This window comes from Aphidius gifuensis, linkage group LG4 (genome assembly GCF_014905175.1).
Source record: "Aphidius gifuensis isolate YNYX2018 linkage group LG4, ASM1490517v1, whole genome shotgun sequence".
NCBI classification, from domain to species: Eukaryota; Metazoa; Arthropoda; class Insecta; order Hymenoptera; family Braconidae; genus Aphidius; species Aphidius gifuensis.
The window spans coordinates 867,304-892,635 of NC_057791.1; the positions used below are offsets into that span (position 1 = coordinate 867,304).

Consider the following 25,332-nt stretch of genomic DNA (forward strand, 5'->3'; position numbering starts at 1 on the left):
AAAAAAAAAAAAAAAAAAAATGGTCGACACCCGGTAGTGTGTTAAGTACATGTTCACACACTTCCAGACTTGAATTCCACATTTACAAATGTTTTTTAAATATTAAATAAAAAACATTGTTATACAATTATTCAGATAAACGGTAATATAAATAATCATATTAACAATTAATAATTAATTTATAATTAAACATGTAATTATTTAAAAGTTATTTGAAGAAGAGACACCATGGTACATCTTGATCTTGCCATTACATACATATCCAAGTTCGATTACCTTGGAGTTTCTGGTTAATTTTACATTAAAATATATCATATAAAAAAACATTATTATTAACAAATATATATTACTACAATAAACATTAACATTAACATTATAAAATTAATTTAGAATTAAGAAAATAAACTTTTTTTGTTTTTTTTTATTTTCTTTTTTTTGGGAAATTATTTATCAAATTGCTCATGTTGGTAATGTGAAAGAGAAAAAATAGTCTATTTTCATCAAGGGTTTTCATAGGTTGTATTATAAATTATATTTATGATAATTAATTAATAATTATTAATTATTTATTGATGGATTTATCATGTAACACATGTTTAGTAATATTATCTTGTTATTGATGTTAAAAAATTTCCATGAAATTAACAACTTTCACTCATTTTATTGTAAAATTAATTATTGTTAATATTTTTGGGGTTTTTAATTAAACATTTTGATTTGTTTGTTGATATTTATTAATGTGTACATGACCTTGTTATGTATTTTTTGTTAATAATTATTTTGGCAATTTACATATGTTGTAATGTCATTTTATGGTTTTGATTTTTTTTGTTTTAGTTGAGAGAGATATCATGAAGGCCAAGACAAAAACAAAGAAGAGTGTTGGGAAATTAGGTAGATTAAAATATCCAGCAAAAAAAGAGTCACCAATAAATAATGACGAAGGTGAAGATTTGTCGTTGTTAAGAAAACCAATTGATACAAGCTTAACAAGTTTACGACAAATTGTAAAGCTATTTGATAATGGTAGTGATGAAGTTAAATCAATATTGGATTATGAATGTGATATTATTTATGAATGTAGAATATGTCGTAGTTTAACAAGATCATTTGCTAGTTTTTTATCACATAAACGTGTTTATTGTCAACAAAAATATGATGTTACATTTTATAAAGATGCACATAATCATTCAAGCATTGTAAGTATTACATTTAAAATATAATTTGTATGTTATTTGATAACTAATTCTTATTGTTTTTACTTTTATAATATTTAGAATCCATATAAATCAAAGGAGTGCAGTCCAAGTGTTGTTGATCAAGATACAAAAGAAAATTATAAAACTAAAAATCAAGTAACAAAAGAACCATGTAAAAAAGATTTAACATCAGTTGTTGAAATGTTACAAAAAAAACGTAAAGAAGATGAAGAAATAAATAATAAACCAATAAGAATAATAAGTGATAATGAACAGGTATTACTTGAAGTTATGCATAAAAATAATGTTGCATATCAAAGTGTAATTGAGCCTGAAAATACAAAAATTGAAGAAAATGATTTAATGAAAGCACAAACAAGTGAAATACAAAATATACTTGAATGTGATACAGCTGTACTTGGTCCAGATGGTCATTTAATTGAAATAAATACATTTGAAAAAATAACAAGACCAAAACCAATATTTACAAAAAAAGATGATGATAAAACAACAGCATTAAATACAAGTTTAACATGTTCATTATGTAATTCAAAATTTTCAACTAAAAAAACATTAACATTTCATATGAAATCATTACATACACCACATAGAATGGTATATCCATGTCCATTATGTTCAACATTATTTACAAATCCATGGGGTGTTTATCGTCATTTATTTAAAATACATAGAAAAACAAATGAACAAGTACGTAAAATGCGTGATCAAATACAAGAAAAAGCATATAAAACATCAACAACACGTGCACAAGATATTGAAAAATATTGTGCAAATGGTGAAACATCAACAACACGTGCACAAGATATTGAAAAATATTGTGCAAATGAAAAATTAAATAATTCATTAACAAATGGTTATTTTAAAAAAAATGAAACTGAAGAATGGATGGCACATCTTGAGAGTGATGGTGATTTTCAACAATGTGGTGGTTGTGGTAAAAAATTTGATAGAAAAGCAGCATTATTATCACATTCACAAATATGTCAAAAAAGAATTGCAGCACGTACTGATGCACGTGCATCAAGACAACGTCAAAAAATGGCTGCTGAAATTAATATTGATTCATCAACAACATCAACAACAGCAGCTACAGCAACAGTACCATCAATTACATCATCATCATCATCATCAACACTTGTTAATAACAATAGTATAAGTGTCAAAGATATTATCAATACAATATTACCACCAAAAGTTAAATCACCAACATTTATTGATAAAGATGATTTACGTAGTTTACCAAATATTGCAAATATATCATCATCTGTTACAATAACAAGATTAAAACAAGAACCCGTATATGAAACATCAACACGTACTATTGATGGCAATGATACATGGGATAAAAATAATTATAATACAAAAAAATTTAATGATAATAGCAAAGATGATCTTGCAATAATAAGTATTAAAAAAGAAATTAAAAAAGAAGACGTAACAATTGCTCCAATTGATATAAAATTAAATAATGTTAAACAAGAAGATTCAATAATAATTTCACCAATTAATACAAATTTAAATAATGATATTAAAAAAGAAGATAGCCATTGTGATGATGATCCACAAGTTTTATATACAAATATTGATCAAATAAATAAAAATAATTCAACAGTTGTTAGTGGTAGTAGAAAAAGAAAATTACGTAAAAATAAAATAGCATCATCAACACCAAATTGTGATAAACGTTGTGCTAAAATTGTTAGTGTTAATAATACATCAGATGATAGACCAACAACACCAATAACACCAGATAATGATGCACCAGTATCTGATCGTGTTACAGCAATTGAACGTAGAATAGCAACAATTGCTGATTTAGATAAATTATTATGTCTTCTTTGTGATACTAAATTTACAAATATGGTACATTTAAGAAGACACATGGTTATTCATATTAATTGGAATCGTTATCGTTGTAATTTATGTGATTTTGTATGTTTTGATAAATCTGATGCTGTTGGACACTGCAATAAAAAACATCAAGCTAAAAATAATAAAACAATTATTGATAGTATTATTGAAGAAATACAACCAGACAATGATGTAACAGATTCTACGAAAAATAATCAACAAAATGGTGATAATAATGATGATAAAATTAAAGCTAAAGCTGTTGATGAATCAATAGTACCTACAAATGAACACGTGTCATCAACTGATGAAATTCAACATATTAAAAATGGTAATTATCTATTTTTTAAATAAAATTTTTCTAATTTATTAAATTGTTTCTTTCTTTTTCTTGTATTATTATAGGTGAAACAAAACGTCATTCAATATCTGATGATGAATATAATGGTTTTTCTGATCAAGAAATAAATGAAATATCATCACGTTCTAAAAAAAGTAAACTTGATGAAGATCCAGAACTTCGTAGAATGGTTATGGAGGTTATATTTGGTCCAGCATCAACGACAGCAACAGCAACAACAACAACAACAACAACACTTTTAGATGACACTCAAACAAGTCCATCAAAATCAATTGATGATAATGATAATTCAACTAGTACTAGTAGTTCATCAAGTCCAGTATTAATGATTGATGACAGTTGCTCAAATAATGATTCACCAAAATCAAATGAATCAATTAAATGTCAAGATGATCGTTTACGACCATCAAGAAATAGATCAAAACCAATTAAAAAAGATTTTATTTATGATATTGATAATGCATTAAGATATCGTAAAACAAATGATAAATTATTATCGAATAATGATTTAACAAATGATAATAATTCAATTGACATTTTAAATTTCAATAAAACAAATTTAAATAATTCAATATTTAATGATAAAAATAACAAACTTCCAGATATTATCGTGGGTAATAAATGAAAATAACAACTATTATTTTAACTTTAAATTTAATTATTTTGTACATTAGTAATTTCATTTTCTTTTTTATTTTTCATTAAATACATTTTTTATTTAACATTATATGTTTTTTCTTCCAATAATTATAATTTATAATAATTATTCATTTATTTTTCATTGTGTATATTATATCGAGTTAAATAGTTTTTATTATTTTTGTGTTTATCCTGGATGAGTACATTTAATAATGATGATGAAAAAAAAGAAAATTAGTCATCATGCAAGATAAAAAAAATAATTTAACAGTATTTATTTAATTGGTTAGGTTGACTATATTTAATAATAATACATGGGTCTTGTGACCATCAATTAAATAACAATAAATAATCATAAATAGATATATTTTATCAATAAGATTGTACATTATTTATCATAATTATGTAAACAATAGAAAAAAATGTTTAAAAAAAAAACAAAAAAAAAATGATGACATTATTTGTCATGTCATCGAAATCGTACAATTATTTTAACTTAAAGCATTTTTTTTTTGTCGAAATATCAATCAATTGTTCATTATAATTAAGCTATGTATATTATAATTAAATAAAAAAAAACGAAAAACGAAAAACAATCATAAATTTTATTAAAAAAAGTAAAAAAAAAAAAATATTTTTTTAAATTAATTTAAAAAAGAGAAAATCTTTAATAATAAAATAATATTTTTTAATCTATTAATTGATGCAGCTTTAATTACCTCTTAATTAAGATTAACAAATTTTATTGTTTTTTTTTATTTTTGTATTTTAATGTCATTTGAATAACGTGCTTTGATTGGCCGATAGAAATCTCTTTCCCGCTCTTAAAAATGAGTCATCACGTGGTCAAAAATAGGCGGGACTTAGCCAACATCACCAAAATTATCAAGACGAAACGGGAAAAACACAGAAAATCCAACAGAACCGCGCAACTCGTCATCGTGAAAGCATCAAATTTAATTATAATTTTTCGTTTGTGTGTTTACATTGTTCTTTTTTGTAAACTTTTATCAAAATTAATTACTTAAAAAGACAAATTAATAGCTAAATTAAAAGTGCGTGGTGATTGTCCATTTGTGTAACCTAAAAAAATATAAATAAAATATATTAAAAGTTAATTGAAAAAAACAAAAAAATACCGTGGGAATTTTTGATGCATATGTGTTTGTTGTTGTGGTGAAGATTGAAGAAGCAAACAGGACCAGTGATAAAATCCGGGTGTTGAATTAAAAATAAAACAAATATCGTCAATTCTGGGATTATTTTTTTTCATTTTGGTAAGTTATCAATATATTTTTATTTGACCTTGACGTTAAATTGTAAAAAAAAAATATAAATCATCATGATTGATGATTATTATCTTGAATAATTTAAACTTCAATTGTTTTATGTAAAAAAAAAAAAAACAAAAAAGAAAACCTGTTTCTTTTTTTTTTTTTTCATTATTTTTCATTGTTATTTTCATTCCAAGAAGTTTTTTTTTCTTTTCATTCTTTTGTCCTGTGCTTTTACTCCCTTGGTGGATGCATTTTTTTTTTTTTTTTTTTTTCTTGGCTGAGATGAGTGTTATATGTTGTGTGGGTGTATATATAATATACATGTCCCTTTTTACACACTTTGTTGAGCTAACGATACCAGGGCAATATGACCTGGAAGCAGATTGAATTAGTCAAATGCCACTTGTTGCTCTATCACCACCATCATCATCATCATCATCACGTCCTTTTTAAAACGTCGTATAATTTTAACTTTAATCATTTAAATATATTGTCTTATTTTTTATACATAATTATATCAATTTATGCTTTTTTTTTTTCATTATAAAAATTAACTCTCAATGAACTTGAAATATTTTTTTTTCGAAATCCATTTTCTTCGTGGAAAAGTAGGTCGGAAAATTGGGTCATCCAGGGATTCACCTAGTTTACTATCAACATGTATATTTTTTTTTAAAACCCCACTCTTTAGTTTTTTTTTAAATTAAAATCAAATATTTCTACTTGAATTTTTTAAAAATATTTGTTGTTTTTGTTTTTTTATTAATAACACCTATATTATTATTAAAGAATGTTTTTTAATATTTTGTTTTTTTTTTTAAGCAGTTAAAAAATGATACAACACTGTCGTTAAAATATTTTAATAGTATTTTTATATTTTTTATTGATAATTTATCATGTCCTGAAAATTATTTACTTTTTTTATTGATTTCGTTACGAAAAAAAAAAAAAAGTCATTCAATCCTTGTTTCCGGTATTTTTATAACTTTGAAATATTATTTTTTATTTTATTTTTACATCATCATAAGTTTATTATTATTAAACAATTTTTTTTTTTTGTTTTTTTATACTGCAAAATGATCTGTTTTATTTTTTGACCGTCACACTTGTGAAATTTGATACGTATAGATTTTTTTATCTCAAACAATAAATATACTTGTTTAACATTTTATTTATTTATTTTTTATTGATATTAAATATATGTTATTTATAAAAATAAGAAAAAATACAGCAACGAGACACCCTCTTTGGATTTTTTAATAAATCATTTGATTCCCTCATTACTCATCATTATAAAAATATAAAAATTGTCGGTATAATTTACAAAATAAATAGATATAAAATAGAGGGAGTACAATGATACACGTGTATATTATTTTTAACATGAAAATGTTTAAAAAAAAAATTCTAAATAACATTATAATAATATCAAATGCAAGGACGATAATCAAGGTCGAAATTTCCCACCGGATATTTGCGCTATAACCCTTTTTCAACACTTGTTATTGAAAAAAAAAAAAAATTTATATAAATTTAAATTACATTATTTAAATATTTGACATTTAAATAAATTTTTGAGATAAAAAATTTATTTTTTCATTACGAAAATGGAAAACGAAATAGCAATAGAAAAACACAATATCGAAATAAAAATTTTTAGAAATTTATTTCTATGGAAATTTATTATTTCGTTATATATTTAAATTTCAGGAAATATTTTAAAATAATTATGCACTTATTTTTTATTGCTCAATAAATAAGTGAGAAATATTTTTTATTAACAATTAAAATATTTTTTATTAACAATTAAAAAAAGAAAAAAACAAATTATTTTTTACTCATTTTTAAAATTTATTTTTTACTCATTTTAAAAATTTTTTTTTTCTTTAAATTTAAGTTTAAAATTACAAAAAATAACATTAATTTTTTAATAATATTGTTTATATTATTATTGTATATTTTTTTATATTTTTTAAATATTTAATTAACGTGTGGGTTGACTTGAATGACGAGTTGATTGTGCTCATCCAAGACAAGACACTGAATAACTCTAAGAAATGTTTCTTTAAACTTTCAATGTTATTTTTTATACTCTTTAAACTATTAAAATTTATTTATTTATTTAATTTTATTAATATTTTTCATTGCTGAGATTACACCTTATAGTTAATTCTTCTTTTTTTAAATATTTTTTCTCTAATTTTCTCTTGCAACAGTTTTATTTTTATATAATAGCTCACCAACAAAATACATGTATTTAAGTGTTTAAGTGTGTTTGGCTTGTTCAAGTACAATATATATAAGTGTTTTTTGTTGTTGAGGTATAATAATAAACAGACGAGTTCAAAGATCTCAGTGGGATCTAATCAAATCATATAAATGCAACTCTAGTAATTGAATAATTGCAATTGTTAAAATGTTCAATCGTAGTTTATTGTTCAATAATTATTTAATTATTACAATTAAATATAAAAATTATTCATCAAAAATTTACTCCAAAATAAAAAATATATAAAAAATACAATTAAAATACATTAACTTTTATTTTGGAGTAAATTTTTTAAACAAAAAAATTTCTATTTTCATTTTGGAGTAAATTTTTTTACTTTTTATTTAAAAAACAATCATTTTCCTTTTTTTTTTAAATTAAATGTGTCATTCGAGTGACTCAGTGTTTTAAAGGAAAATGTTTTCCCTAAAGTCATCTCCCGGCTAGCTCAGTCGGTAGAGCATGAGACTCTTAATCTCAGGGTCGTGGGTTCGAGCCCCACGTTGGGAGGCGTTATTTTTTGCTAAAATCAACAAAAAAATATACCATTTACCATACCCCATTTGTCTCTTAATTTTTTTTCTACCCAAATAAAAATTAACCCTTAATTATCATTATTTTTTAAACAAATAACTTTCATAATTTACTCAAATGTTTTTACTATTTTTACGAAAAAGCTATCGAAAATACCCTTATATATAATTTAAAATGAAAAAAAAAATATATATCTTGAAGGTGTGGCATCATTCTTCAATTCCATCATTTAAAATAAATTTAAACTATTGAAATTTATATTTATATTTGCAACAAGAGAGATATAATTCACGGAAGTATTATTGTACTTTCGCTTTGCACTCTCAAAGTCGTGAGAAATAAAAATAAATATAATATACACACTGTAAATAATAATGGTAATATTAACCAAGATGATCAGGTAAATAAATAAAAAAAAAAAAAAAATAACTGCAACTCGATCAGGTATTAAATACATTAAAAATATTAATAAACTAAATTTCAATATTTTTCTCAAGCGAGTAGTACGACGACCCTGCTGAATGAATAATTGAATTTTAAAATATATATTACTCATATCATGCACAGTACATTTTAAAGGTACATCATAAAACTAGTCTTGATAAATTATCTGATTAGTTGACAAGAAAAAAAAACATGATATAAAAGAAAAAAAAAAAACTGGAAATTTAATAATTGTGTCACGCACATGTTGTTAAATGTTAATTCAATTTTTATTAAAAATTATCTTGTTTATTTATTAAAAATAATAATTATATAATACGCAAAGAAAAGGATGATGAGTATGACTAAAATAGATTTTTTTTATATATTTTTTCCCTATGACTACACACATGTTTAGAGACAATGGAAATAAATATTTAAAATGAAAAAAAATACAGAGTAGATATTGTCAGTATGAGTTCATAGAGTAGGTCGTTATGGAAACGCCAGTTACACTACATCAGACATGTATATAATTTTTTTTTTTATTTTTTTTATTTTTATATTTTTCGCCCCTTTGTGTTTTTCCAAACTGCACCCTTATATTGTGTCACCCTCATAATCATCTGATTCATTTTTCTTTTTCGAAATTATACTAACAGAAAAAAAAAAAAATTGTTTATTATATTTTATTGAATTTTCATTTGATGTTTATAAATGTTTTTTAATTTTTAATTTTTATTGATAATGGAATTTGAAATATTGGCAGGTTAATATTTGTGAAAATAATAACAAATAGGTATGTTATTAATTTACTAACAGTCAAATCGAAATCAAATCGAAAAATTGTCTCTCCCCGAAATAAATAATCGATTTTATAAAATTATTTATTATTCATTGAAATAAACCATTTTTAAAAATATTATTATCAAATTTTAAATCAATTTAATAATGAAATTCTTTTTTTAAATTATTTAGGTTTTTATTTTTTAATTTAAACATTTTTTATTTATTTAATTTAATTTATAAATACAGTCGAAAAAATATTTTAAATATTTTTACTTTTTATCGAAATTTATTATATATCATTTTATAAATTTTTTTCATTTCATTTAATAAATTAATACATTTAGGAATCTCTTTTTTTTATTTTGGAAAAATTTATTTCGTTAAAACTGGTTTTATAAATTTTTTCTATTTTTTTTTCGTTTACGCAAGAGAATTGTTTTATTTTCTAAAAAAAAAAAATTCTTTTTTCGTGACCTATATATTTTCTTTATGATAAAATGACAAAAATTTAAATCCCCCTTTTTTTTTTACTGCTAATTAGATGGTCTTTAAATAACTTATGTTATTTTTTGCATTAAAATAAAGAATTTCGATTATTTTTTCTACTAAAATAAATCGAAATTTGTTTTGTTATTTTGTAAATATTTTATATTAAAAAATTGATTAGTTTTTGATTTTTAAAATTACATTTATTTTCGAGTATTTATTTGTGTTTTACTTTGATCGTTTATACAAACTTGATATGTTTCTACCATATCCCATTAACGGTAAAATTTTCATTGGTAAAAGAATCACGCTGTCTTTGACAAACGCACCGACCATTTCAACCCAATCATTTTGGTGTTGTTTTTTGTTTTTTATCATCCATCCATGTACATGCACTTTTTTTATCCTTTGATTATTCAACATGCACCGACACATGCATCGTTGCAATATACATCCCCATTTACTCATTCAACATCAAACAAAAAACAAGTAAAAATAAACAAAATATAATTGGGAATAAATTATTCAGTGTTTTTTTTTTTTCTTTTTAAAAAATTTCAATGAGATTTTAGTCTTAATTTTAGTCATGTCAATGGAGTATTTATTTTTAAAAAATTCAATAGTTTTTCTTTTTTATTTCAATAATATTTTCATTATATTTCATCCTCAATTGAAAAGTCGAATTTAATATTTACACTGTGCAGACCTTTTGCCCGGGGATTATGGAACAACTGCAATGCCTTGACCCATTTTGTTGCTCTACTTTCCAACTTTTTTTATTTATTTTTTTTTTTTTTTCATCTTTATTATCTTGAATACTTGAAAAGGAAATAAATTAATCACTCTTAATGACTGTTAATTCAAGTAAATTTAATATAAAAAATTTAAAAAAAAAAAAAAAAATAGCTCGCGGCTTTTTCTATTGTATCCAGATTTTTTCGATTAAAAAAATGTACTTTATCTATTTTTTTTATCCACATTTTTTAATTAAAATTTTCAGATATTCAGATATTTTAGTTAAAAAATTTGTAGAGAATTAAAATAAAAAATAATAAATGAAAGGCAACAACAAAAATTTAGATATTAAATTAAACGATTATTATTCAAGTTGTGAATAATAGTTAAATCACTAATTAACTATAAGACGCTTTTAAAAGTCACGTATGCGATATTATAATTTATTATTATTCCGGATGTATCTAATTTTGTTGAATTAAAATTTAAATCCAGACATTTTATAAAACAACTTGAATTTTTTACCTTTTTTTTTCTTGTATTTTATTTATTTTTTACAAAGATTTTTACACGTTAATTATCAATTAATTTTAAAGCTCTAATCACCAGTTTTTTTCGTTAAAAGTCGTATTTATTTTTATGTTATTTAAAATACAAAATACACTTGTTTGTTGTAGATGTTTTAATTTTCTTTATTTTCAAAATAAATTTAAATAATACTTTTACTAAAATTTGAAATTTATTTTTGTATTTTAATATTTATATAGGATATCAAGATTCAAATTAATATAATAAATAAATTAGAAATGGAAAACGTGAGAGTTTGATTTAACTTAACAAATATTATATATCTGCATACCGTCAATGCAACCAAGACGACATTCCACAACCAAAGAAACTTGATTTCCCGTCACTCTTTTTTTTTATTATTTTTTATATTACTCCTCTATCTACCACATAAAATATTTTTTTGTTCATTTTTATTAAGCCATCTGCTTGTTCCTCATTCAGACATTCACTCTCAAATAATCTCTTTCAATTCACCAAAAAATAAAAAAAATTAAACCTGCATTCATCAATAATATTTTCAAATCTCTTCTAAGTTTAAATTTAAAAATAATATTGATAATATATAACAACAACAACAATTAACCATATTTAAAATAAATAAATGAATTTTATTTATAATTTATTATTTACCTTTTCAAGTATATAATAATATTAATTTTTGATAATAAAAAAAAAAATTACGTAAACACAATCTTGGGAATATCGCAAATGTAATTTCATTTTTTTTTCCTTTAATTTTTCAACATGCAGACATGTATTGTAAACAATGTACAATTTTATTTTCTTAATCAGAATATGCGATCCATGTTGCATATTAACAATAGTGTGACCGTGAGAGTAAAATTCCACGTGCTAAACAATATTCCATCGAGTCTATATCAAGTCACAATTGTTGTTGTTGTTATTCTTGTCATTATTATTATTTTTAAGTTTATTTATATTATGGATAATGTTTATATATATTTTACTCGCTGTTATATATAAATGTGAACAAGTGGGTGGGATATATAATAAATGTGTTAGTGTATATATGGTTTTTCTTTTTATAAATGATTTTTTTTTTTATTTGCCCTCGACAGTCTAGAATTGCAATTGTGTATCAGGACCATATTTTTCATCACATGTGCGTTTATATATTGTTGCTGGATAATCTTGTTCATGTTTTACTCGTGAGAATCCCAAGATTCCTTTTTTTTTTTTTTATTGAATTTAATACATGTTTGTCGGTGGGACTTGATTCAAACTTTATTCCCAAAGCTCCTTTCTCTCTTTTTTTAAATAAACCACCTGTAAAATGCCAATTTAAAAATTGAATAATAAAATAAGGTTAATTTAAAATTATTAATTGAAATGTTAGAAATTACAAAAAATTATTATTTCTATAGATAAATTGGAATTTAGATGTAAAAAAATATCCAAGTTCTATTTGAGTTGAAAAAAATTTATTGTTATTTTATTTTTTAAATATTTATTATGAAAAAATGTTGTAGAATTTAATTACTAATAATTTAATTAGATAAACATTAGTATAAAATTATAGAAATAAAAATTTTTCGAAAATCGAAATAAATGTTTTTCGAAATCGAAATAAATTTTTTTCGAAATCGAAATAAATTTTTTTCGAAAATCGAAATGAATATTTCTTGAAAATCGAAACAATTATTTTCATAAATTTAAAATAAAATTTAAATAATTTTATATTTGTTATTTATCATAAAATTAAATAAATAATATAAATTTATTCATTTATTTAAATAAACATTACTGCTTTTAATTAATTCAAATATTTTTCCTTACGAAAAAAAAAAGAGCTATGACTCTATGTATTTTTTCGATGACTAAAATTGATAAAGAAAATTAAAATTTAAATGATTAAAAATCACACAACATGAATCACAGTGATGATTAATAAAACAATAGAAAATTTATGATAAAAATAAAAAAAAATTTTTGCCTCTTTGTTGATTCATTCTGGCTCAATGAACTCGAATATTTTTTTTATCTCATTTTTATTATGATTTGTTTATTTTTTTTTTTCTAGTGTTTTGACGTTGACCCTTCTATCGTTTCGTGCACGAAATAGTTTAAGCTTGCATTTCTATATATTTATATATACATAAATATCGATTTTGTATGCGGGGTGATTAATCCCCTGCCCCCCTCTATAGTCACCTGTCGTGAGCGACACTACTCGCGGGTTCATTGACTCGAAATGGCAACAAAAGCTTGTTTTAAAAATAAATTATCATCTCAAGTTTTTTCATTATATCCAAATAAATTAAATTAAATATACATCATTCTTTTTTTTTCTCGAAATAATTTAGCAAATAGCAATTGGCTATAGTTAAAATATTTTTTTTTTCGTTTAAATTTTTTTCTCATTCAGTCAATCAATCAATCAATTTAAAGCAGTTGAAAAAAATTTATAAATAATTTTTATTTTATTTTTAAATAAATCATAATTGAAAGTATATATTTTAAAATTTAATTTTTAAATTTTCCAGTAAGTCAATCATGATAAAAAAAAAAAAAATCATCTAATAAAAAAAAAAAAATTCTCTAATTAAATTGCGATGGCCTACTCTGTTTATAATTATATGCACGTAATTAACCATCACATATTGTTGACTCATTCATTTCCGTTAAATTTATATATTTATTTAAAATCAAATCAGGTATATTTATAATGAAATTCATATGGACAACATGCAAGGGAGATGTTCAAAGCCAATTGATAAAAGACATCCTTGACCAAGTTAATAATAAATATATTTTCTATTATTATTTCATTTCACAATTATTAATTATTATCTTGATCAGGGTATAAAATTAATATTTAAATTAATATAACAATTAATAATCTTGATAATAGTAATGTTGTTCCACTTTCTCGTTTGTTATTTATATATAAAAATCATCAAACATAATCAAAGCCACGTTGTCTAGTTTATCAGACTTGTCCCAATCAAACTGGTACCATATTAAATCTATCCTTATTTACCTCTGATCATCCGGATCTCTTGCAACTTATCACCACACTTAATGAATCAACTTGTTTATTTTTTTTTACGTTAAAAAAAAAAGCGTATTTCTTTGACTATATTTGTTTGTGGAATTGACGATTTCCCTCGGGCATTTTGTAAAATATTTATGTCAACTAGAATTTTTGTAAATTTTTTTTTATACTTATTTTTTTAAACTGCGGTGTAATTCAATGATGATGATGTTGATGGTAAAATAACAAGTGTGTGTAGAGCCCTAGATATTCAGCATGGTATCTAGGTGCTGGCATACAAACTCTCATATCACTAAATACAATAATCAACATGATTTTTCAATTGTAAAAAATTGTAAAAATAATTTAACATTAGTGAGCAAGAAAATGCATAGAATTATGAATAAATTTCATGAGAAATAAAAATTTTACTTGTTATTTTTATCAATTAAACTGTCAACTTATTATTAAATACATAAATAAATAATTTTTATATTTTTCTCATTGCAGATTGAAAGATAAAACATCATCATCATCATGGGTTTCATGTCGTCGTGCTCCAAGTATTTTTTGTGCTTCTTTAATTTTATTTTCTTTGTAAGTATAATATTTCGTTAATAATAATTTTATATTGTCCTTATTTTAAATATTAAATTTTGAATTTAATTTAGGTTGCTGGAGGTGCAGCAATGGCAGCAGGGCTATGGATACTTTTAGATAAAAAAACTTTGGGTGATGTTTTTACATCATTTGAAATCAATGAAGTTTCAAACGTACTGGTAAATATACTTGAACATCTTAAAAATTATATTATTAATTATTATTATATTTAAATATTGCAAGATGATTTATCAAGTTAAATAATACAAAAATTTATTTAACATTTTTTTAAATTCTTTTTAACTTGTCAAGGTAACTTTGTAAATACCAAAAGTAAACAGCTTGATTTTTTTTATCACAAATTTTTATTTACGTAATTATATGCTCCAAATATATATTTTTATTTATTTTTTTTCAATTATTTATTTTTTAAATAATTGCATAATGCTTGGTAAATTATTTTGTAATTTACTAATTGATACTTGTGAAATAAAAAACAAACTGGTTCATCTTATATATTTTTTTTTATATAATTAATTGTCACGATTATAATATAATTTTAAGCAAACTTTCTTTATTTTTCTCACGATTTTACAACAAATCACTTGCTCTTTCAGCTATAATTTTCTTGCTTTACATCAAATCAATATTAAACTATTAAAAGCTATTTTTCAAGATGATTTTTAACACTTTAAAACTGTGAAATAATTATCAACTATATAAATTTATTTGACATACTTTTATTGCACCTGTTAAAAAATTTTAATTATCACACAATGATTATCAATTAATACCTTTTTTTTTTTTTATTTGATAAATTTAATCAGTGGCATATTTTAACGAGCTTAAAAAAAATTTATAAAAAATTCAATTTAGACTGGGGAGATTGATTTTTTAAAAAAAGCCAATTAAAGTGAAACGATAATTACAGATAAATAATATCCGGATAAAAATTATAGTTATTTCTTTGTAAAATATAATGGAGTTTTTTTTTTTTTTGTATTAATTTAGATTTATTTTTATTTTTTTTATTCTTACTTATTTAACGCACTGATGATGATACATACGAAAGCGTTCTTAATTTAACCACGATACTTTGTCTGTGAATGACCCCCAGTGAGAAAAAAAAAAAAACAATGAAAATTCTTAATAAGTACTTTCTATTAACAATTTCCTTCTCAAAGTCATTCTCATGTATATTTATTTCAAGTTCAAGTTTACACTTGTATTTTAAATTCAATGACAAATTATTTAAATTAAATATATATTTTACACATGTAAGTAGAAAAATATTTACCAAGTCTTTATTTCATTATAGACTTTTAAAAAAAATTTAAATGAATTATTTAAAATGTCGAGGGTCTTCATAACAAGGGACGTTAATCCATGGTGATTTTTTGTGTTTGCCCTTGATGGAAATACAATTATATTTTAAAAACTAAATTATAAAATATTTTCGACAAAAATTATTAGAAATTAATAGACAAATAAATATATATTATTAATTTCTATTTAATTTTTTTTCAAGTTAATATTTGTTTAGGCTAGACTGAGAGTTACTTTTTCAGGAATTTAAATAAATTCATGTAGAAAAAATTGTAATAGAGTAGAGGAAGTTATTGAATTTCATAATAATCTCGTGACTGGCAAGTCCAGACATTCGTCAAGGTACTCACCGAACCAAAGAGCTAAAAAAAATAAAAAGAAGACCCTTCGAAATGTGTAGTATACTATTTCACACAATGGAAATATTATTTTAAAAAAAAAAACTTGGATAAAGTTTTACTAGACATCTAATTAAAATACTCTTTGTTTTTTATTTTTATGTTTCTTATTTCAAATTTCACTATGATAGAATGGAAACCCAAAAAAAGCCCATAAAAATGAGCCTACCTTTTTTTAATTTGAACAATTATTGACAAAGTTGTGCTAGCTTAGGCTTAAGTTAGTTACGACAAAAAATAATAAAATTTTACTATGATAAAATAAATTCCCAAAAAAAGCCCATAAAAATGAGCTCATCTTTTTTCAATTCAAACAATTATTGACAAAGTTGTGCTAGCTTAAGTTTAAACTTAAGCAACACTGCATTTAAAAAATCTACAAAAGCCCAAAAATCGATATTACCACCCAAAAAAGCCCAAAAAAGGCTAAAATTCCCATTATAGCCTTTTTTATTTGTGCCCATGTTGGTGAGCTAGCTTTATAGAGGTTCGGCAATTAAAAATCGTTTTATCCTTTTTTCCTTTTTTGCAGAACCTCCACCGTCCATCAATTCGGCAACTAAAAATCGTTTTATCCTTTTTTCCTTTTTAAAAATCGTTTTATCCTTTTTTCCTTTTTAAAAATAATTTATTTATCCTTTTTTCCTTTTTCCTTTTTCGGTAACTAAAAATCGTTTTATCCTTTTTTCCTTTTTAAAAATAATTTATTTATCCTTTATTCCTTTTTTCCCTTTTTGCAGAACCTCCACCGTCCATCTTTCCTATTTTTGGAAAGAACGATTTTTAATTGCCGAATAGATGGACGGTGGAGGTTCTGCAAAAAAGGAAAAAAGGATAAAACGATTTTTAGTTACCGAAAAAGGGAAAAAAGGAATAAAGGATAAATAAATTATTTTTAAAAAGGAAAAAAGGATAAAACGATTTTTAGTTACCGAAAAAGGAAAAAGGAAAAAGGAAAAAAGGATAAATAAATTATTTTTAAAAAGGAAAAAAGGATAAAACGATTTTTAATTGCCGAACCTCTATAAAGCTAGCTCACCAACATGGGCATCGATAAAAAAGGCTATAATGGGAATTTTAGCCTTTTTTGGGCTTTTTTGGGTGGTAATATCGATTTTTGGGCTTTTGTAGATTTTTTAAATGCAGTGTTGCTTAAGTTTAAACTTAAGCTAGCACAACTTTGTCAATAATTGTTTGAATTGAAAAAAGATGAGCTCATTTTTATGGGCTTTTTTTGGGAATTTATTTTATCATAGTAAAATTTTTTTTCGATATTATTTTTTTTTTTTAAGTCTATTGTTGTGCTACCTTAAGCCTAAGCTAGCACAACTTTGTCAATAATTGTTCAAATTAAAAAAAGGTAGGCTCATTTTTATGGGCTTTTTTTGGGTTTCCATTCTATCATAGTGAAATTTGAAATTATCAATAATTAAAAAAGTTAATTAACATTTAAAATTTGATATAATAATAAAAAATCGCATAACTTTTTTCTTTATTGTCCAAAATGAAAATTGTTATATTTTTTTAATGCAGAAAGACTTACTGCAATTTTAGTGAAAAAATTATAATTTGTAGTTTGATAATTTTCATGAAAAATAAACTTGTTTTATAAATACCTTAATAAATAAATTATTTTTCCGGGAAAACTATTGAACTACAAATTCTAATTTTTTCACTACAAATTACTACATATTCTGACAAAGATTTTTGACCTATATACAACGTCCGTAGTCGATTTTTTGAAGAAAATTGCTTTTAACCCTTTTTTTAACCCTTTATTTTTGAACTACAAATTCTAATTTTTTTACTACAAAATACTACAAATTCAGAGCCTTCTTTTAAGCCCTATATGAAGTTTCTACGTTGAAGTTGTGCGCCAACTTCACGGAGCCAAATATTTATGCAAAGAAAATATAAAAACAAGCTGAAAATAATGATTGAGACAAGAATAAATGTTTGTATTTTTACATTTCTTAGCAACTCGAAAGAATTTATAAAACAAATAAAAATAAATTGAATAATATGCTAATAATTACCTGTAAATTATATTTTACAATGACGAAATATTTATGCAAGAAACTTTTGTATAAAAAATTGAGAAAATTAAATTCATAAAGATGGAAGTTGATGCCATTATCACAGTCATCTTGCTCAACACCATCAAGATCATATAGCCGTGTTGACTTTTAATGTTTTAATGTCATTTTTTTTTTAATTTTTTTAATAATTATTTATGTCATCTCGAGTCATGAAAGGGAGAAGCAGACCACACCCACGTAAACATAATACTCAAAGCGCACTTGGTCATGCAAATAAACGAAATCATCAGTAAACATGATAAAAAATTTTCATCACTAACACTGGAATTTACTTGGTAAATTTAAGATAATAATATGACTAAGATGTTACAGTTTAAAGTACTTGATATATATCTCTAAATTTGATAATGATAAATAATTTTTTTATTATTTTATTTGTGAAGAAAAACAATAGGGTCACGAAAAACTCATATATTATTTAGGCCAAAATTTAAAAAAATATGTTTTTATATATTATTGTGTGAATTTAATAATTTAATTTTTGACCTTAATTAAATTATATTTTAAGAGAAATTGGCTGACTACTCACTGGGTCGTTTCAATTTACTTGATTAATTTTATTCTCATATTGTTCAAGATAATATAATCATAACTAGTCATTATCATGATGATAAAAATATTAATCCCTGAAATTAAAAAAAAAAAAAAAAAGCTAGCGTGTTTTTATTTTGTTAATAATAATTATTATCAACACAGTAAAGTAAAAGTTAAAACTTTCTTTGCTTTAAAAACAAATTATTTTTTGTCATATTGAGACACTTCAGTTGTTTTAATTTTTCTTTAATTAATGTCAACGAACTTCTTGGCTAAAATTAAATATTAAATTCATTCAAATAAATATTTTTTTATTGCCAATTTTGGATATGATATTAAAACTTGAATAAAAATATTTTCAATACCATTTTCGTACATTAAATAATATACATTTGAAAATAAAAAAAATAATACTTGATATAGCATTGACCTTGATAAATTCACATGACTTTATTGTATAAATTTTGTCTCTGTTTATCTACATTGTCATGATGGTGATGATGATGATGAACGATCATCATAATTCGTGTGAAAAAAAAAAGAAGAAACATATTGTAAATAATAAAAAAAAAAAGAGTAAAAATAAAATATTACATCATTATCATTTGAAAGACATTTTCGCAGTTTGACTTTGAGTCTTTAATAACTTGGTGAATAATAATAAATATAAATATTCAAGACAGTATCAACTCCCACAACAACAACCTACGTTGTAAACAACTGATCTGACACTAATAAGTCATTTTATAATATACCTTAATATTATTTAAGAGTCGCATATTATCATCCCACTTGTCAGCTTTATTTTTAATAAACTGTATTATCAAATAATCGAAAAAAAAAAACAAGTTTATTTATTTGATAAATCATTTGTTTCTATCAGTACCTGCCCACATGAGTTGGCAACAAAATAGTAATTATTTTTTTAAATTACGAGACAATAAAATGACATTGTAAAATATATTTTAATTAAATATCTTAATGATATTTGTCTGTCAAAGACACAGTTAAATTTGCTACATAAATTGGCTTTTCGTTTGAGGATTTCGACAAATAGAAAAGCTCTCATTGTCATTGACATCATCACTGTTGGATATTAATTAAAATATTCCCTGTAGAGTTTAGTATTTATTTGTTTAAAAAATTTTATTTAATGACAATCATATTGTAAATTAAAAATAGAAAAATTTATTGAAAAATAAATTGTTGATCAATTTTTATAGCCCAGTTGTATGGTAAAATCAATTTTGACGACCTGACCTGTCCTACTGTACAACTTTATTTTTTCTATGATTATTTAATGATGCTTTATTCGGGTTAGCTACCTCACTATTGACCCAGTCTTGTTATTTAAAAAATAAAATCAATTAACTGTCTTATATTTTGATGACTATTTTACAAAACTCTACTTGATTATTATAAAATCAATTTTTGTGTGACATGCAAGTATTTGAGACACTTGCTAATCAACAGGTGTTGGAAACTTTTTTTATATTTTTTTCGTTAACTTGACATGGAATTATCTTGAGAGTATATTTTTTTCTTGATAAATTTATTATTATAAATTATCTTGATGTAATTTTAATCAATCAAAAGACAATAAATATATTTTTTAAAAATACAAAAGTTCAACAGGTTGAATAAGCTGTTAGCATTATTTTTTTTTTCACTATGATGGATTATATTTTCAGTGGGAAACATAGTACCTAGAAATTGATGATTATTATTAGATAGTTTAGGTGAATTATTTAACTGACCTTATAAAGTAATTTGTAGCACAAATCGTGATTAAACTTTCTCTGATATAAATATAAAAAATTTATATTTCATGAGATGATTTAAATAACAATTTATTAATATTTAATTTTTTTTGTATTTACAGAATGAGACAAATGCTAATGTGATATCATTGATAGCATACTGTTTGATTGTTGCTGGAGCACTTGCATTTATTGTCTGTTTCTTTGGCTACTGTGGTGCAGCTGTTGAATCAAGATGTCTTCTTTGCGTTGTAAGTTTTTCCTTAGCTTTAAAACAATAATATTATTTCAAGTTTAATTTATTTATAACTTTATATTATTTTCAGTATGGAATTTTAATTATTATCATTCTTGGTCTTGAATGTGTTGCTGTTGGTCTTGCTCACAATCTTTATTCTGGTGTAAGTTATTTTATTTATTACAGCACTATCAATTTATTATAATTTGATTTCAATAAAAAATTAATATAATTTATTTATTTATGTTTATCAGGCCGACAGTCATATTAAAAATGTTTTGAAATTAACAATTGAAGATTATGTAGAACTTGATTCTCAACCCATGCCATTCAATAAGACTCAAGCTATATCAGCTACGTGGGATGGTATCATGACACAGGTAAATAAATCATGAATAAATTTAATAATATCTTAATTTTTATTTAATTTTATTTAAAACGCAACAAGTATTGTATAAGCTCTTCCGGCTGTGTTCTACTTTGTTACGGTAGTCTGTTAATATCATCATCATTTGCTAGAAAAAACTTGCCTTTTTTTTGTTAAACATCATAAAATAAATAAAAACATAATTATAATGTTAATTTTTTTTCCTTATTAGATGCAATGTTGTGGTGTTGAAAGTTACAAGGATTTTGAAAAAAGTAACAGTTGGAAAGAAACTGGAAAATTGGCACCTGCAGCTTGTTGCAAAAAAGAAGGAGGAAAATTATTAGATGGATGCCAAAATAATCCTTCATCTTCAAATTCAAATTTCCAAAAGGTAAATTATTATTTTCAATTAATATATTACAAGATACAAAAAATAAAATAAAATAAAAAAAACTTGATTATTATTTATAGGGATGTTATCAAGCTGTTGTTGATATGGTTCAACGAAATCAAGAAATAATTATTGTCATTGGATCATCAATAATATTTGTTGAAGTACTTGCAATAATAATGGCAATGTATTTAGTATGTTGTCATTGGCGTCCACAACATGGTAGGCTCGGAATTAAAGTTGTTCATTTAAAACCATAAATTTAATTCATTAAAACATACCAAAGATGATTAATTAATTATTCAAAATTAAAAAAAAAAAAAAAAACCATCCATTCAATAGTAACATCAATGCACGTCATTTATTTGTTTCATGAATTTTTTTTTGTTTAATATTTTTTCTATCATTTGTTTTTAACTTTTATATTATTTTTAAATGCCTTTTTTTTTTTGTTTTTAATTTGCATATTATTTTTACAATATAGTTAATTTGTTGTTGATTTTATTTTTTTTTTTTTTCATATTCTGGGTAATTTAATTTACAGTTTATCGATGTGTAGAGCCACCCGGCAACAAGTAAATCGATACAGGGATATCATTATGATCGGCTGACCTCGCGAGATATTTTTTTTTTTTTTCATATTAATATTTAAATTAGTTGTAATTTTAATTTTTAAACAAAACATTGTGCTCCCAATTTGGTAGAAGTCCTAAATAATTAAAATAATAATCATTTCTTTTTAATTTCCATTTTTAATTCTACTTGCAGTAATAATAGTTGGCTGGGTTTTGCGCAATAATATATTAATTAACATACATTTAAAAAAAAAACCATTCAACACATTAAAACACCATCTAATTCATTAAAATATCATTCATAATAATAACAATAGCTTTTGCAATAATAATATTAATAAATAAATTATAATTTTATATTTTAAATAATCATTCTTATAGCTTGCGTTGATGTGTCGTCGAGACAGGCCTGGTGAATCGGGTGATGGTGAATTGATGAGAGGATGATGGTTTTCCGGTGAGGTATTTAATATTTCCCCCCGCTATTTTCCCCCCTTTCAATTCTACTTTATTTTATTTTTATATATCTTTGTAAATATGTGGTTTATTTTTTTCCTTTCTTTTTAAACTTTCATGACTTTTTAACGTGTCAAAATAAGGTGAAAGTGTCAATTGACAATTGACCCAAAACCACTGCTTGCTTTATTATTTATTTTCAAGAATAAATACTTAAAAATTCAAGAGTAATTCAATAGTAAAAAAAAGACAAAATTAGTAGTAAAATTTGAAGAAAAATAGTTTCGATAAATTGAGAAAGTTTTAGTTAAAAATTATGCAATAATATTTGAATAAATTAAAAGTGAAAAGTTCATGTAATTTATGAACCAAGATGTTAATAATCGTGTGGGTGAAATTTGTAGTAATGATCCAATAATGTCTCAACTCATCCAAGCATCAAGCATTTTTTATTATTCAATCTTCTATTTAAATTGTTGATAGTTAAATTTTAAAAAAATAAAAAAACCAACTGGTCAATTGTAAGCAAATTAAATCACCTTGTTTAAGACACTCTTCTTGTTTTCTATCTTAAAAATAATTTACCTTTTTTTTGGAATTAGATAAAGTATAATTTTAATTATCTTTTGCACAGTTTTATTATTAAAATTTTTTACTAGCTTCATAACTAAAATGGGGGCGCAATAATTAATAAAGTTGAAAAATTAAATAAACAATATAATTTGTTTGTTTTATTAATTTTAATATAGTTTTTTTTTTACTTTTATAATTTGCTAATTTGCTAATTTAATTTTTCAACTTTTAGTAGACAAATAAATTTGTTAATCTTTTTATATTCTATACAACTATCATGAACGTTGCACTCTAGAAATTTTAATTACAGTGTTAACATGGTGGTGCTGTTGCTGACGAGACGTTAACATCCAACAATCTATCGAGTAGTATCTCATAGTATTCGCACGTCTTGAGTCATTAGACATCTTGTGCCTTGCTTGCTTGACAAAGAAAACCCAATCTCCAATAAATACAAAATTAATAATAATAATAATCCATAAACAAAAATAAAATGTCCAGATTTAAAACGTTGCACAACCATAACAACCTTATAAAAAAAAAAACAAAGTAAATATGAAATTAATTAATGAGTCAAGACTCATTAGATAAAAAAAAAAAAGAAATGTATAAAATTCAAGAATATAATTATAGATTAATCAACGTGAGACATGTGAATAAACTCAGCCATTCCAAATGAAAATTGTTATTACTTTTTCTTCAATATGTTTTTTTTTTGTTAATTAAATTTTTGGATTTCCATGTCTCACGTTTAAATAATGTTCAATAGTATTTTTCTCGTTGTCATTGTGTAAAAAAAAAAATAACAGTCAACAAATGATATAAACAAATTTAAGATATAAGCTATATATACAATATATTATTGTAAATGTATGAGACTTCTTGAATTTAGAATAAGTTGAAATATAAATTAATAGAAAAATTTATCTATTTTATTCTGAAAGTATGTAGATTATGAGAGAAATATTTCTCATAGAAATCACAAGAAATTTAAGAGTATTGTATGTTTTTTTTGGCAAGCACTATAAATAATTTATTTATAATTAATTTATAGATGAAAAAAAATAAAAAACTGTATGCTCTTATTGATTTTGAGTATTTTCGATAAAAATTCATTGTACAAAAAATACAGAAAGAAAAAAAAGAAACAAATTTTTCTATTATTTTAGGGTGAATTTATTAATGATAATTTAATAACCCAGTAAAAATTGACCAGTTATTTATAATTATATTTCAATATTATTATTTGTTCACTTGTTGAGTTTATTGTCATTTTTTTTTTTCTTTCATTATTTATAATATTATTTTGTAATTAAATATTAAACGACTTGTAAAAGTAAATAACTGCAAAAATTTAATGATAATATTTTAAATTCACATTAAATATTATATTGTAACTCGTATTTATTGTAAGAAATTATTCTTCTATTTGAAATATTAAAAAAGAAAAAAATTAAAATGTAAGAAAAATTATACTGGTAATAATTAATGTATTGTTTTTTTTTTTTTTTTTTTTTTTTTGTTTATCTTTATTTTGTATAAAATATATATGAACTAAATAAAAAAAAATAATAAAACTTTTCCTATTATTTTTAATGAAATATAATGTATATAATTTAATTTGAAAATTTTTATGAACATCGTCCGACAGTTTTCGAGAAAATTGGGTTTTAGTATTAGGAGCATAGGACTACACAAGAGGTATTCGGTGTTTTTTGAACTTTACTCCTTTTACTTCATAATTCCCTAATAAATTAAAAAATCCGTCCGGCGGTTTTCGGGAAAATTAGGTATTTATATTAGGATAATAGAACTATATAAGAGGTATTTGTTGTTTTATTAAATTTACCTCCTCTACTTTAT

The 25,332-nt window shown here is 23.1% G+C and overlaps 2 protein-coding genes and 1 non-coding gene across 6 annotated transcripts; all 3 read left to right on the plus strand.

The window, feature by feature from the left end:
* The first annotated feature begins 2 nt into the window (after nt 1–2).
* LOC122854280 (putative uncharacterized protein DDB_G0281251) lies at nt 3–4,701 on the plus strand. The gene is made up of 5 exons (XM_044154771.1): nt 3–142; nt 838–1,199; nt 1,278–1,951; nt 2,003–3,402; nt 3,477–4,701. Exons 2-5 carry the CDS (start codon nt 852–854, stop codon nt 4,055–4,057), a joined length of 3,003 nt encoding a protein of 1,000 aa, XP_044010706.1. The 5' UTR covers nt 3–142; nt 838–851; the 3' UTR covers nt 4,058–4,701.
* A 281-nt stretch (nt 4,702–4,982) lies between these two features.
* LOC122854281 (tetraspanin-1) lies at nt 4,983–24,074 on the plus strand. 4 transcript variants are annotated; one of them, XM_044154774.1, is made up of 10 exons: nt 4,983–5,348; nt 14,660–14,746; nt 14,821–14,928; nt 20,989–21,117; nt 21,193–21,267; nt 21,359–21,484; nt 21,704–21,865; nt 21,946–22,087; nt 22,822–22,902; nt 23,780–23,971. In XM_044154774.1, exons 2-9 carry the CDS (start codon nt 14,687–14,689, stop codon nt 22,854–22,856), a joined length of 837 nt encoding a protein of 278 aa, XP_044010709.1. In that variant the 5' UTR covers nt 4,983–5,348; nt 14,660–14,686; the 3' UTR covers nt 22,857–22,902; nt 23,780–23,971. The 4 variants fall into 4 exon arrangements, with proteins under 4 accessions (XP_044010709.1, XP_044010707.1, XP_044010708.1 ...); XM_044154772.1 differs by having other exon boundaries at nt 22,410–24,074; XM_044154773.1 differs by having other exon boundaries at nt 22,822–24,074.
* Trnak-cuu lies at nt 8,055–8,127 on the plus strand. The gene has a single exon. It is a non-coding gene; the product is annotated as a tRNA-Lys (tRNA).
* Nucleotides 24,075–25,332: the final 1,258 nt, after the last annotated feature.